General features: G+C 47.4%; 1 protein-coding gene and 1 long non-coding RNA gene across 2 annotated transcripts in view; one reads left to right on the top strand and one right to left on the bottom strand.

Moving 5' to 3' along the window:
* Window positions 1–15,050, top strand: part of COL23A1 (collagen type XXIII alpha 1 chain) — a 378,625-nt gene that overhangs the window by 324,602 nt on the left and 38,973 nt on the right. Inside the window, exons 4-5 of the mRNA XM_065918326.1 lie at window positions 6,298–6,305; window positions 7,925–7,951. Coding sequence (XP_065774398.1) covers window positions 6,298–6,305; window positions 7,925–7,951 — 35 coding nt within the window. The remainder of the gene's footprint in view (window positions 1–6,297; window positions 6,306–7,924; window positions 7,952–15,050) is intronic.
* LOC136156007 (uncharacterized) lies at window positions 1,923–7,594 on the bottom strand. Its single transcript, XR_010660895.1, has 3 exons — window positions 6,271–7,594; window positions 4,398–4,550; window positions 1,923–3,027 (listed from the first exon to the last, which is right to left on the bottom strand). It is a non-coding gene; the product is annotated as an uncharacterized lncRNA (long non-coding RNA).

The following is a 15,050-nucleotide window of genomic DNA, read 5'->3' as shown; positions in this document are numbered from 1 at the left end:
GCTCTCATGCCAGTAGTTCGACGGGCTCAGGTGAAGATGCATGGGCAGCCCCCAGCGAGGACAGGGCTTTGGATTTGAGCCTCTGTCTTAAGAACAATGGGAAAGTGAGGAGTGGAGGGATGGGCCCTGATCAGATTTGCATCTAGCCTCTGAATGGAGACTGGAGAACATGAGGTCTATATATTTGAGGTTGCCTCTGATCCCAGGCACATCACTTTCACAGCTACTGGGTTTCAGTTCCTGGGTCTCCAGTCCTCTTTCCAACACCACTTCTAGGTGAACTCCTGGGGATCTTGATAACCTCATAGAAGCCCCTCACACCCTCAGCCACTTACTCCTCACTCATAACTCACGGCCTCAGTTCCTACTTCACTGGCTTAGTTGGGGCAGTTGGGAGAGAACTTCCACAAATCCCACCTGCACGGCCACACACCTGCATGCTCTCCCTCCCTGCCCATTTCCACAGATGGACTGTCCAGGCTGCCACCCACAGTTGTGCCAGTCCAAGTCCCTCTTGCCTCCGCAAGGGCATCGTTCCAGAAATCCCCCTTTCTCCAACACGTCAGGTCTTCCCCTTCCTGCTGAGGACTTCCATTGTGCAAACATGCTGCTGTACTTCTCTTCCTGGAGAAATACCCTGTCCCACTGCTTCTCTCTTTCCATGACACTGTCCTCTTCCAGGTGATGTACCATTGATTATGCTTATTGTATCTCAGCTGTCCCCTCACTAGCAGGGATGCTCCTTAGGACAGGGATGCTTGTCACTTTCACTGCTGTATCCCACTTTACCAGAGGAGTGTCTGGAACGGTGGGCACTCAGTGAATGTCTGTGGGATGAGTGAAGTGGGAGGTGGGTGAAGAAGCTATTGCAACAGTCGGGAGATGCTGGTAACATGGATGAGGTAGTGGTACTGGGGAGAGATCAAAGTGGATGAGCTTCAGAGCAACAAACAGGCAATGTGCCAAATAGATCGTGTCAAGGAGGACTCCTCATTTTCCTCTTCACCAGCTGGGAAGGAAGGGATGACATCCACTGAATTCAGGAGCTGGAGAGGACCATGTTTGAGGGCAGAAAATCATGAGCATGACTGCGCATTCTGGTTTAAGGATCAAGGGATTATCCAAGGGGAAATCAAGCAGGCAGCTCAGAAAGGGAGCCTGGACTTTGAAGTATGTTCAGCACTGGAGATAGACACTTGGTACACTTCCGTCTAGTGTAGCCATGAGTGTGAAAGAGCTGTTTGGGGAGGATGGAGAGAGGAGACTGATGAGCAGAGACTGAAGAAAAGAAAGCTTAGACTTGAACCTTGAGGAGCCTCAGCATGTTGGGCTGGGAGAGGAGACTGAGTCAGCTGAACAGTCAGGGAGGTGGAAGGACGTGTCATCTTGGAAGCCAAAGAAGGAGAGCACTTCTAGAAGGAGGTAGAAGATAAGTTCAAGGAGAAGAAATTCTTGTCAGGATTATTGATTGGAGGAGGTCCTTGGAAATTTGGTGAATGCCATTTTGATGGAGAAATAGGAATGAAATCCAAATCAGAGGGCTACAAGGTGAATGGAAAGTGAGTGAGAGGAGACCCCTCTTTCCAGCAGTGCATCTGTGAGGGAGAGAGGAGCTGGGACAGGAACAAAGGAGGCTGTGCAGTGAAGGGTGGTTTCTCATGTTCAGATCTGTGGGGAAGGGTGTGCTTGAAAGTCAGGCTTGACAGTGACTGGGGGAGCGTGGGGGCGGCAGGGTCCCAGGAAAGAGGAGGTGGGTCAGCTCCTCTGAGTTGTCCACAAAAATAATCAGTAAACAGTCTATAAAAGGAATAGAAAAGAGTTTATTTGAGCCAAAGTGAGGACGGTAGCCTGGAAGTCAGCCTCCCAGATAATTCTGAGAAATTGCCTCAGAGAAGCATGGTTTTCAGCACACTTTTCTGTCATGTCAGAACAAAGAACTTCCATTAAAAGAACAATTGTAACGAGAGCTTATTTGTAGCCACTGCACTACCAGGGAAGTCCCAAGATGATTTTTTAAATTATCATTTTTGTACAAATGTCAACTAAATATATGCATTGAGGTGTGTCCATATGCCTCGGGTTTTTTTATTTGCAATATTAGTGGTTACTATTCCTGAAGAATGTGTTTATTCTAACCTGATAATAGAGTTAAGTAATGCTAACTCATTAGTGTTAACTATAATGGTGATTATTTTAGTATTCTTTTAAAAATTTTTGCACATGTGTAAGTAAAATACTAATACATTGTTTATATATTTGTCTATTGCTACATGACAATCTAAAAATGCAAATGTGAATTATTGAATAGAAAGTTGTCTGGAAAAACATAGCAAAATTTTACTGTTTATTAATAGATCAGAAAAGAAGGGACTGCTGCTATTTTCTGCCTTTAGAATTTTTAAAGCAACATATAAACAACAGAGGGTGTTTTAAAGATACAATCATTTTGTGTGCCTATCTTCATCATTACCTATTGACATCTTGGAAGTGTTAGGCTATTGTATCCAACTCTGTACTCCCAGTGACTGTTATGAATAGTTTTTGAGTGATCCTGAAGAGCCTGTGACTTAGATACTAGTGCGGCAGAAAATTGTACACAGTGAAACAAGAGTATTTGATTATCCACAGAAAGAAGGGAGAAGATGGGATTTGAGGTGAACATGGTGAAAGAAAGACCTAAATAACTTGAGGATATCTGTCATCATCAGGAACATTCTTCTCCCTTTGGAGTTCCTTAATGTATAAATCTCAACTGTAAACCACAGGGAGATGATAGTTCCAAGAAAATATGCTTTTGTCTTCTTTGTTTCTAATCTCAACAATTGGTACCACCAGACCTGATGCAGTATTCCTCATTTCAAGTGTTCACTCCCACCTCTGGGCCCAGGAGAACTCCCTTGGTGATAATGATTTTGATGACTAAATAGGAAAACTGATGCCATTGCTTCTACCACCATATTCAGTAAAGCCAAGACAATCTTCAAAAAGTATGGAGATTCCTCATCAATGTGTTGCAATAGACATTCCCTGTAGATCAGAAAAACAGGCTGAGAAGTCTCAAGTTTGAAAATGACCTAAAGGGTGATACTGGAGAGAATAGTAACCAGGCAAGTTGACTGTTCTATTGCTGCCATTGGACTATATCTCAGGAGCTTGAATGATGGAGATATTGTTACACTGCTCAGGATGGTGTAGTTTCAAGGCTTCATTTCATTGCTCCCGTAACTGCATATATTTAAATTTTTAACTTATCACAGGGAAATTTAAAATTAATTCATAAAAAATCATCTTTTTCAAGCTTTCAAAGGATATGGCAATTTGTGAAGTGTAATGTTTTACTTATTAAATGGCTTTTTTCCTCCTCTAATTCTGCTACCTCTATATCTGTTATCTACTATTAATGAAATCTTGTGTACATCCTTTTGGATTTATTGATAAATTAATATGCATGTCATTTTGGGGGTATGTATATTAGCTACAAATTTTCTATGTGGTAAACATGGCCTATATAGATTAAATTTATCCGACTAATTTGTAGAAATAATTCCAATAAATTGAACCTGCTAGAACTAAGGATACCCAAATTTTATAATTCTGAGTCCACACTCAGAATTTGGACTGAGTTTGAACTTAGAATTATAGATTATATAATTAAATTATAATATATTTTTCCCTACTATATATATATAGTTGGGACTTCATCAGTCTTATCCCCCAGTGTTTATATAGGTATGTTTCCTGAAACTGCATAAATGTTACATTTTTAATCTTTGGCAATGTGATATTACAAAGAAATTGCTTTTCTTCTGTTTTCATTCAGCTCAGTAATCTTCATATATGCTTAATCCTTACTAGTCACTTGTGTTATTTCATTTTCTTCTTTTTTTTTTTTTCATTTTCCTTGGTGTATCAATGTCTTTGTTACTGGTTTCTAAGAACTCATAACTAGGGATGTTAGCTATTTTCATGCAATACAAATGAAATACCATATTTCATTTCCATCAGTTTACTATGGTGTTTTGTATTTTGGTTGTATATTCAAATATAATCATGTTGTGTTTTAAAAAAAAGAACAAAGAACTTCAAACAAGTCAGGGATACATTCTTTCAAGGTTTAAAAATAAAACAATTCATCAGGTACCTGGTGAGTCAGTATGGCCTTGACACCTGGGAAGCTGTCTTATCAAAAGAGTACCAGCATTGGCATCCCAGAAAGGGATGCATTTTGCTCTTTATTTTTAACAGGAACAGTCTTTACTTCTGGTCAATGCATCCTTTTCTTTAATAATTAAAGCAGAGGTACAGTGTACTTTGATTGGCCATAAATAGGATGTTTTAGTTAGCAGAAAATCCAGGTTAACTCACATATAAGCCAGAATGACGTCCCCATACCTCACCATGTGAACATGTCTTCTATCAGAGTTAACCGAACACGGAGTGGGCCAGGCACAGGTGAAGGTGCAGGCAGGTGTATGCGTGTGGCATCAGAAGGTGATAGTGAGTCCATCTGTGGCTTTTCTCTTTGTGGTAAAACAGGGTGGGGCAGTTGTCTGAAAGTGAGATACCAGCAGTACAGATGTCCCCATGGCCAATAACCGCCCTGTCCCTAGTCTAGACTTAGGGTACGCACAGAACGCACCCCCCATCAGGTTACATTCTCAGACATTAGCACCTCATGCATCAGTTTTTGAAGCGAAAAATCTTTGTCTCATCTCTCTCCTTCCTCTATCCCATCACCTCTTCACTCACCCTCCACCATTAAATCCATGACCAAGTTCTGTCTGTCCTCACTGGCAAGTCCATCTGACTCACTTTTCTTCATCTCCTCTGCCAGTCCCCAAGTCCAGGCCACTGTCACCTACAGGGGGACAACTGAAACACATCCTCAAGCCCACTTTCACCCCTCGAATCACTCCTCTGTGCAGAAGCCTTCAGTGGCCCCACTGTCCTCCAGATCACGCCCCCCACCCCCAGATGATGACATGGGAACAAGACACTGTGGTCTGGCTGACTTGCCTTCTCCCCAGGTCTCCGCCTCCCGCAGCCTGCTTGGCTTCGCCTGAACCCTCGATGCCCAATGACTCGGTGTGTTTGGAGCTTTTCGCTCCCTCTTCCTCTGCCAGATAACCATGCCTCACCCTCTGGACTCAGCCTCGCCTCCCGTCCCAAGTCAGCCCAATCTGGCTCTGGTCTCTCATGATGTGCTGGGAGCTTCTTGAGCTTCCTTCCTGTGTCGTTGTTTTCTCAAGTATCAATCCATCTGAGGAAAATTCTGTGAGTCAGAGATCTTGGCCTCTTTCACCCCTGGTCCCACTACCTGCACCCAATGCTGATCCATCAAAATGTGGGGGTGGCTGACTGCCAAGGGCCACCTCTGTGTTCTGGCGTCACCCTTCAGACTGAGGTCTGGGCTTGGAGAGGAGCAAGCAGAGGAGTGACTGGTTTGGCAGCACTGTGGTTTTTAGTGGAATATGTGTAGGATCTCAGAGTCAGGAGACTTCCTTCAGGCGTAAGTTCCATCCCTAACCAACAATGTGTCCTTAGACAAGTCACTTCTTTCTCTCTGAGCCTCTGTGTTGTCATCTGCCACATGGGTATGTTTGTCATACCTCAAAGATTACTGAGTAGATCAAATGCTGTCATGGATGTGCAATGTGGTTTGTACACTCTAAGGTGAGGAATACCTGCATGTTCTCCGTGGGGCAAGTCTCAGCTTGCTGCACCAGCCTTACTGAAGCTGCCACCTGTGCTTCTAGACTGGCCACCTTCAAATTTCCCTACACACAGCCAGGCTCAGAACCGCTAACCCCAGAGCTGGGCTATGGGCCCCCTCCACCTCCTTACACATCTGCTCAGCCACACAAGCACATATCCAATGCCTCTTAGAAGTATTCTCCCCTCTGCCCAAAATGTTTCCTTTCTCAAGTATTTCCCTTTCCACAGAAATGAACCAACCCCCATTGAGCTCCAAAATGTATTCTTCAAGAAGGAACAGATCTGATTCCTACCCTGCCTACCAAAGCCCAACATGGGTGTGCCCCAAGCAGGAAGCAACAGCAGCCTCATGTCATGAATGCACGAACCAAAACTTGCTGGATAACCACACACATGCCCATCCAGTCCCTCCAAGGACAGAGATGCTCCCTCTGCCCTGACACTTGGCTTTGGGGCTGACGACAGCATCAGAGCCTTGCAAAGAGGGGTGACCAGGAGCTGTGCAAGGAAGGGGCTGGCTGGGATGAGGGGACCCTCTCTCCCTTTGATACTTACTATGGCTTCTCTGCTTGTGTTTTGCAGGTCCTCCTGTAAGTGTCCTGGATTATGTTCTCTGCTCCTGAAAGATAAGATATTTTGTTTTCTCTGTTGTTTCTCTGTTGTAGCACTTTTATGAAAAGAATATTTGATTAGAGAGGTGTATTCTTAAAAAAAAATATTCAGTCTCAGCCAGAGGACATGTTCTTTTGGCATTTGTAGATGAATGCAAGCACAGGATTCCATGTGCTTGACTTGCCCAGTGAAGGATCCTGTGACCATTTTCCTTCCAAGAGAGCTGGCACGAGCCTGGCTGCTCCTCATCAAAATCTCTGGCTCAAGTTTTTTAACTTGGTACACAGAAGCGCAAGCACCATGCCTGTATTTCCTAACCCTTCTGCAGCAGTTGATCTGCGTAAATATTTTCATCTCACGTGCTTTGGCAGAAATGACTCTGGAGTCAGGCAATTATGTCAAGAATAAGTGGGGCTTAACCACTAGATTCTGGGGTCTGTTTTCCTTTTTGCCAAAATATTTGACTCTCTGGGCTGGACAGCAGAGACCTCAAGAATACAGCTGGCCAGTAAGGGCGCTGAGTTGGAGAAGGGTGTGAGGGAGGGAGGGGTTGGCTACTGGATCCACAGCAGCCCCAGAAATCCCATTCCTTCTCCAAGACCCATGACAAGTCCGCCTTTGATTCATCTTGGCAGTTTTTCAGAGCCTGATAAATCCCAATGAATTCATTCAAGAAACACAATGACGGTCTGCTTGAGCCAAAATTAACCTTCTAAAGGAATTCCTTTCAGATGAGCAGCTTCATTTTTACTTCCACTTAACCATGATTCATTTCCCAATCCGCACCCTTCAGAATCTGAACGTCTTGGTGCATGTAGCAGCACCCCGATGAGAAAGAAAGCTGGAATGTGTAGATTTATGGGCCAGAAGCAGTTTTACACAGTTGAGTCATTCCTGTCATGTGGAGGCTAGTCTGTGTGAACTCGCCAAAGTGCAGAACGCAGAGGGCTATGGAGCGAATTTGTCTTGTTGTGTGTATGTTTGTGTTTTTTAACTTGGCTGTAAAATGACTAAGTGAATTAAACAAATGCAGAATTCTCAAGCTGCACATGGCAAAGACCCCATGGGATTCTGGAAGGTGGCTCCGTAGCTCCCACGGCAACCTGAAGTGGAGGCCGATGTGTGGTCCAGTGTCTGGGCAGCCGCTACTGCAAGATGGTCAGAGAACCATCCGGTAGCAGTCAACGTGTCCCCATACCTCTGACTTCCAAAGCTGTCTTCCTCGGGTCACCCCATTCCCAGGAACAGACAGGAAACCTGGGAGGCCCATGAAGGAGCGTTGTCCGTGGTAGCTAGGACGCCACCCCCTAGAACTCCACAAGGTCCTTGCCATGTGCCTCGGCTGACGTGAGGAAGACACTGTGGTGTGTGCCCCGGCGACCCCTCCAGCCAGGTCAATGAGGTGGGGACTAGGTGCTCCATCCCCCAGGCCCGCTGCAGCCTTGCATTCCCCCTTGAAGGAGTCCGTCAGCAGCCTCTGCTGCAAACTCCGCAGACGCAGGGGTGGCGGGATCTGGGGCCCTGATTGAGTTCTAAGTGTTGCCATATGGTTTTTCTACTGAAGGTCTAATTATTAACGACATATTAATTACCACAGGGGCAATCGGGACGAGATGGCTACCCGGTAATTTGCCATTTATTTTTTTCTCTCTCTTTGCCCTTTACTCTCTAGCCAATCTTCTTCCTCTGTGCCTTTATTTAACTGTCTGCACCCGCTCCTCCCCACCTCCACCTCTGCTCCTCAGAGGCCGCAGTCTGTCTGTGGATGGATTAGCGTTAGTTCTGTGGAGATGCAAAATGTGCAAGTCTGCAAGGCCCTGGCCTGGCAGGAACCGTCTGCCCCTCCAGCGGCCCTGCAGACAAATCAACTAGCCTCCAAGAGTCTCATGGGCGTGCTGAGACCACCCAACACTGCTCTTCCCAGCCAGAGCGTCAGCCCTGAGCCCAGGGTCCAGTCCTTGACCGTGGAGTGAGTGCTCCCCCACAGGCTTGGATGTCGTCCTCTTCCCAGGGAACAGGAGACTCCCTGTCCCAGCTCCCCATCTGCTGTCACCACTCCAAATCGGAGACTGGTTGGTTCCCGTTTGGCCTCTTTGGTGTCGTTCTCAGATCTTTTACAGTTAAACCTAAAAGCTAGCTTATACCTGGAACGGACGACCCCAGCCTGGGCCGAGTGAGCGCCACAACAGAAGCACGGTGACATGCGGTTGTGCCGCTGTCTGGTCCTGCCCGTGACACCAGCCTCCAGAAGTCCTGATGAAAGAGCAGGGGGTGAGCCCGGTGAAGGGGAGTACAACAGGACCATCCTGTCGGGAGACACTTTTGTTCTGTGCCTCAGGCCAGGAGGATGCAGGAAGGGTAAATGTCCATAGATTCAGGGGCAGAGGTGGGTCCCCCAGTCTTGCAGGAGTCTCCTTCCCAGGAGGCTGTGGAGGGCACTCCAGCCCCAGGCATCAGGGAGACCTGAGCATGGGTTCCAACACTGCTGTCTCCTATATGGATGACCTTGGGGAAGGCTCTGGCCCTCTGTGAGCTTCAGTTTCCTGCTCTGTGCCCCGGGGCGATTCAAAGCCTCCCTTACAGCATTGGAGCTGGGATTAATTAAGACAGAGGAGGTGATAGCTGCAAAAATGTGTCACAAATCTAGCCTACAAGACTTGCTGGAAATTTAGGGGGCATTTCCCTCATGTCTGGAGTGGTCCATTCGGAGTCCAGAGTGGAGTTTGGAACCTCCTGACTGGCCAGGGCAGCTCCCCCAGCAGCAAGCAGGCTGGACCCTCAGATTAGAAACACCCAGCTCTGCGTGGGTTAAGAATGAAATGTGAAGCCAGCCATGATCCACCTTCACCCCACGGGAGCACACGGCGGGTCAGGGCGCCACCACCTCCTCAGCAGCTTTTCCTGACTAGGGAGTAAGGAGTCAGGCCTCACATTCCCAGACATGGCAGCTAGGGTCTTGGGGAACTAGAAGTTTTTGCTAGAATATTTCCCCTTCATGTCTTGGGCCTACCCACTTTGCTAGCCCAGGAGCTCTGGAAAGTGTCCAACAGAACCACTCCTGGCATGACCTTGTTACGTTTTACACTCCAGGGTTACTTCTCTTTTTTTTTTTTTCTTGGCTGTGCTGGATCTTGGTTGCTTCGCGGGCTTTTCTCTAGTTGTGTAGAGCGGGGGCTACTCTTTGTTGAAGTGTGCAGGCTTCTCACTGTGGTGACCTCTCTTGTTAAGGAGCACAGGCTCTAGGGCCCGCGGGTTTCAGTAGCTGCTGCACGCAGGCTCAATCGTTGCGGTTCCAGGAGTGTAGAGCACAGACTCAGTAATGTAGCGCATGGGCTTAAGTGCTCCGAGGCATGTGGGATCTTCCTGGACCAGGGATCGAACTCATGTCTCCTGCATTGGCAGGCAGATTCTTTACCACTGAGCGACCAAGGAAGCTCCAGGGGAGTGAGTGGTGGCGCTTCCCCCATTACTGTCTCCTCTGAGCGCATGACACCCAGAGGTTCTTTCTCCCTGGCTGTGAGCATCAGAGAGGCTGCTGGCTGACTGTGGGAGTCATTTAGCCCAGGTAAGGGGCAGGGAGCTCTACACCCGCTGCCAGAGGGTCCAGTCTACCCCCCATAGAGCCTCAACTCCCTCTGCCACCCTCCCTGCCCTTCCTCCCAGGATGGAGCAGGCTGTGGGGGTGGTCAGCAGGCTTTGTGGATGATGGGCCAGAGTCCCCCTGCAGAGTTCAGCAGCTGGGAATTGAATCCCACTCACTACTGTGAAGCAGGGGCAAGCCCCCCAGCAGCACTAAGAATCTGTTTGCTTCCATGTGAAGAAGAGAGCTGGGATTAGTAAAGTGAGATCACAGTAAACGGTGGTCAAGTGAGTGGGGCTGTTATAGGGCTGGCAGGAAATTAAGCCTGGGGTCTGGGGCTTCCCTGGAAGTTCAGCTGGTAAAGAATCTGCCTGCAATGGAGGAGACCTGGGTTTGATTCCTGGGTTGGGAAGATCCCCCGGAGGAAAGCATGGTAACCCACTCCAATATTCTTGCCTGGAGAATCCCCATGAACAGAGGAGTCTGCCGGGCTACTGTCCATGGGGTTCCAGAGTTGGACACGACTGAGCAACTAAGCATATAGTGTGTGAGGTTTTTGGTGCTGAGCCCAGGTCAGAGATAGGGTCTGTGAATTTCAGATGGGGAGGCCAAAGGAGGGGTGTGTTCACCCAGTATGAAGTTGGGAGCTTTCTGGAAAGGAAGCAGGTTAGAGCCCAGCAAGACTTCCCCACTGCCTGTTTGCAGGCAATGCTGGCAGCCTGTGCCCTTGGCCCCTTAGGCTCCTTGTCTCTGGGCAGCCCTGAGCAGACTGGGCCTGGTGAGAAGCTGGTATCACACCCATGGTTACCCCAGGGCTGCGTTGCTCCTTTTCCTGAGGTCACCCAGCCCCAGTTTGCATGCAGCTCCTCCCTTCGGACTTCCCATATGGTGCTAGTGATAAAGAACCCGCCTGCCAATACAGGAGTGAGAGACACGGGTTGGATCCCTGGGTCGGGAAGATCCCCTGGAGGAGGAACTGGCAACCCACTCCGGTATTCTTGCCTGAAGGATCCCACGGACAGAGGAGCCTGGCAGGCTGCAGTTCACGGGATCACAAAGAGTTGGACAAGCTGCAGTGACTTAGCATGCATGCACCATTCCACACAGATCCGGGCATCTTCCCTGGGTGGGCTGGCCTTGCTTGCTGCTGAATTCAAGGTGTTCATGCCTCCAGTGCGGGGAGCCAGTCAGCTCACCCAGCTGTGTGTTTCTAAGCACCCTTGTTCCATCAGGCCTCAGAGGCTGTCCCTTTGGTGGGCCCCCAGGGTGAAGGTGCCACCCTGCCTGGCTTCCCCCCATAGGAGGGAAGCAGACCCATGTGGGCGGGGGGAGGTTGGAAGGAAAGTCTGCAGGCTCAGGGGTCCATGTGTTTTAGGCTGAAATTCGGACCTCTCAGCTGATAGAGGCCCTGGCTCCCAGCCTGGGCTCTGCTTACAGATGGTTCCATGTGGTCACCCAGGGGTAAGGTGACCTCTGCAGCGCGAGGGGCCTGGCTGCCCGAGGGGCACCTCATGTGCTGAGTATTCGCAGGCTTTGAATCTGTCTGACCCAAGTCCCATCCTGGCTCAGCTGGGCGAACTGGGGTACTTGGAACCTGGGGAAATCACATCAACAGAGTTAAAGGTTTAAATGGGAGAATACACACGGAGCCCAAGTGTAGGATGTCAGGTGGCTGCCCTTCAATAATACCTCTATCTTCCTCACCTCACACATCCTTGATGCAAAGAAAGACAGGTGTAGGAAATTTATCACCAACACACATTGGCAGCATTTAGAAAGGAAAATGGCTTTGAGGGCAGTCAGTTTTCTTTATTTCTTTTTTTTTTTTGCAGTGAGGAAGTTTACTGGAAGGAAACAGAAAAGGCTTCTGACATAGACATCGGAAGAGAGGAAAGGAGATTACCCCCATCATTACCTTGAGCAGAGCTTTATATACCTTCTAGTGGGCTACCAACAATAGGTTAAATAAGCATTTCAGAGCTATAAAAGTTTTACCGAGACCCTGAGAATGGTCAGTTTTAGAAAAAGTTTTAGGGGCTTTTTCCTGCAATTTAGTAAACTTCAAGACCAACCTCAGGGAGGTTTTTCTTTTCCTTTGTGCTAAAAACATGTCACTTCCTAAAGGGAAGTAAGTGCAAGAAAAGAGTTAAGCAGGGTGGCTGCGCTGAAGATTGCGCCAGCTGCATGTTCTGGGTTAATCCAGGGTGCCCCTCCCCACCCTGTGAGGAGAGCAGCTGAAACTAAGTCCATATGTGGACCCAATAGGGGCAGCAGAGGGACAGGGGCATAGAAGCTAAGTATGTACATGGGGCAGGTTGTGGGCCGCAAAGGGCCTGAGGTCACCTTGTCCACAGTCTCCCGATACAGAGGCCAGCCTGTCCTTTTCTACTGCAGGGATTCATGAGTAGCTCTCTGCTGATGACGAAAGAAGCATGTTTTTTATAAAAACCTTCCCAAAATAGAAAAAAGCACAGAAAGAAAAAGCAATTATCTGTAATCCTACCACCCACAGATAAGTCCTCTCAATATTTTGGTGTTTGTTCTTCCCATACCTTTTGTGTACAAGTTTGTTTTTATTTTTATTATTATAAAAATGAGATTACAGTGGACATACTTTTTTGTGACCTATTTTTTTCACTTAATATAGAATGAGACTTTCTTACATCATTAAGAAATTTTTATAGAAAGTAAATAGCTGCATAGCATTTTGCCATATATGTAATTGATTTAACCAATCTCCAAGTCATGTTATTTATTTTGACAATCTTTCACTCTTGTAGTCAACATAATGGGAATAAATCTAGGCTTATTTGCATAATTATCTCCTTAAAATAAAAGTCTAGAAGTTGACTTGCTGGCCCAAAGGGTTTGCACATGTTTAAGACTTTTGATGTGTACTGCCAAATTGCCCTCCCGGAGACTGTGCTAATTTATATTCCCACCAACAGCACATGAATGCTACATGTTTCCCAAAGCCCTGGCCAATCAAGGGTATTATACTTTTAAATCTATGCCAATATGATAAGTAAAAATTTATGGATGTATGTGTAAGTATGTATCTTGTTTTAATTTCGGGTATATTTTCATTAGAACCAATCACAGATGAAAGTAGTTTTGATAAAATTTCTGTAATCCTAACTGCCATCTGGTGGTAGAACTTGAAATTGCAGGTATAGAATTTGAAGAGATCACCAGGCATTTAAGAATTTTCAAATTTCAATTGATCCAGGGACAGCAGACATCATGAAATGAGCAGCACAGGGGGAATTTTAAACTCAGGACATTGTCAGTCCAAGGTGGGACCTGCAGAGGAGCCCTTGACACAGAACTCTTACATTTAGGAGTAGTAATCAGCATTCATGTTGATAAAGTGAGTTTGTCATCTCATAAATAGCAGAATTGGCCCTGCTCAACAAATCCAAGAGGTGTGTCGTATATGAGGGTAGCATGAAGAGAATCAGATCCAGTTGCAGTCTTTGGGGAACTATGGGGGAGGGTAGCCAACAGCAAATTAACATCGGATAGAGAGGACGGGACAACTAGGGGTCACTGTGGCCTTCCTGGAGGTTTCTTATCACAAACTCTCCTTTTTCCTCTCCAAACTGTGGCTTCTCTCTAGGACAAAAAGATTTGTCCCTCATGCAAGGCTCAGTAGTGTCTACACCTTGACTTTGGCATAGAAAAATTCTCACCATCTCCTATTTACAACATCAAAATCCTCACATTTCCTTTTTTTTTTTTTTTTTAATTTGGACTTTTAGACTCTTAACATCGAGCTTTAATGACTTTCGGGTTTGTTTTACGCCTTCAGAACACAATTTAAATAGTTCTTGAAAATGTGTATTTAGTAAAGTCTCCAGTGCTTAAGATTTGTGTATTTGAATGTATGAGGAGAGTGATAGGCTGTGAGGCCAGAGGCACGTAGAAATGATGAAGCCCATTGAGGGCCAGTGGCACAGAGTCCCTGGAATAGGGGAGTGTGCCCATCGGCTGTCGTGTCTACGTCAGACAGTTTCCTGGGCCTTTGGGCTAGCACCAAACGGGAGTGCCAAGGCCCCTCCCTGCAGTGATGAGGAGAGAAACAAAGTAAAGAAGCCAACAAAGCAGTAAAAGGTCCCAGACAGAGAATACAGCAGGGAGCGTGATGAGAGCGCTGACTGGGTGGGACAATGCGGATTAAGTAATCCAAAAGCTCTTGGCGAAGATGACATTTGAACTGAAAAGATGTCACAGTTAGGGGAGGCGGTGAGAAATGCTCCTGGCAGAGGAACAAGCGCACAGGTCATGAGGCTGGAACAAGTGTCGTGTGTCCAGAGTATGTGCAAGGCCAATACGGCTGGAGTGAGTGCGCAAGTGCCAGGAAATGGTAGAAGGGGGTGTTGGAAGGGTCTCCAGGGCTGCATGGAGTAGAATCTTGTAGGTCACAGCGAGAGGCTGACCCAGGCAGGAGGCCAAGAAAACTTGGCTCTGTTTACTGAAACCACCTGTCCACGGGGGCAGGCTGTCTTGACAAACTGAAAGACACTCTCCTTCCAGTGCTTAGTCGCTCAGTCATGACCAACTGTTGTGACCCTTTGGACTATAGCCTGCCAGGCTCCTCTGTCCACAGGATTTTTCAGCAAAAATACTGGAGGGGGTTGCCATTTCCTCTTCCGGGGAATCTTCCCAACCCAGGGATGGAACCTGCATCTCCTGGGTCTTCTGCACTGGCAGGTGTGTTCTTTACCTGCTGAGCTATAGGACTGTCCACTCCCATCCCCCCAGAGGTTTTTCCAACATGCCAGGGACTGTAAGGACTGCAAGTGCATGGACTGAGTGTTTGCTGGAGGCATGCTGGCCTGTGTTCACACCCTGAGAGATTGATGGTCTTGGCCTTGCTGCACAGAGGAGGAAGCTGGGCTCAGTCCATGATAGGACTTGGCTGAGACACCAGGCCCACCCTCATGGCAAAGCCTGAATGAGCGCAAAGCCTGCAGACTCTCCATCACACCAGCCACCCTATCAGTAAACTGGCTGCGGCAGCAGATCAGGGCTCAGACTGTGCACTGGCAGAAGGGTCTTTCTCCTCTCATCACCCAGAGAAAACAGATATTTAGAGTGAATGTTCTCCTCCTCATCCCTGTTTCTATCCGGCCCTGGGATT

This window comes from Muntiacus reevesi, chromosome 1 (assembly GCF_963930625.1).
Source record: "Muntiacus reevesi chromosome 1, mMunRee1.1, whole genome shotgun sequence".
Lineage (NCBI taxonomy): Eukaryota > Metazoa > Chordata > Mammalia > Artiodactyla > Cervidae > Muntiacus > Muntiacus reevesi.
Note: the sequence above shows the minus strand (reverse complement) of the source record. Positions and strands in the feature narration are given on the sequence as shown.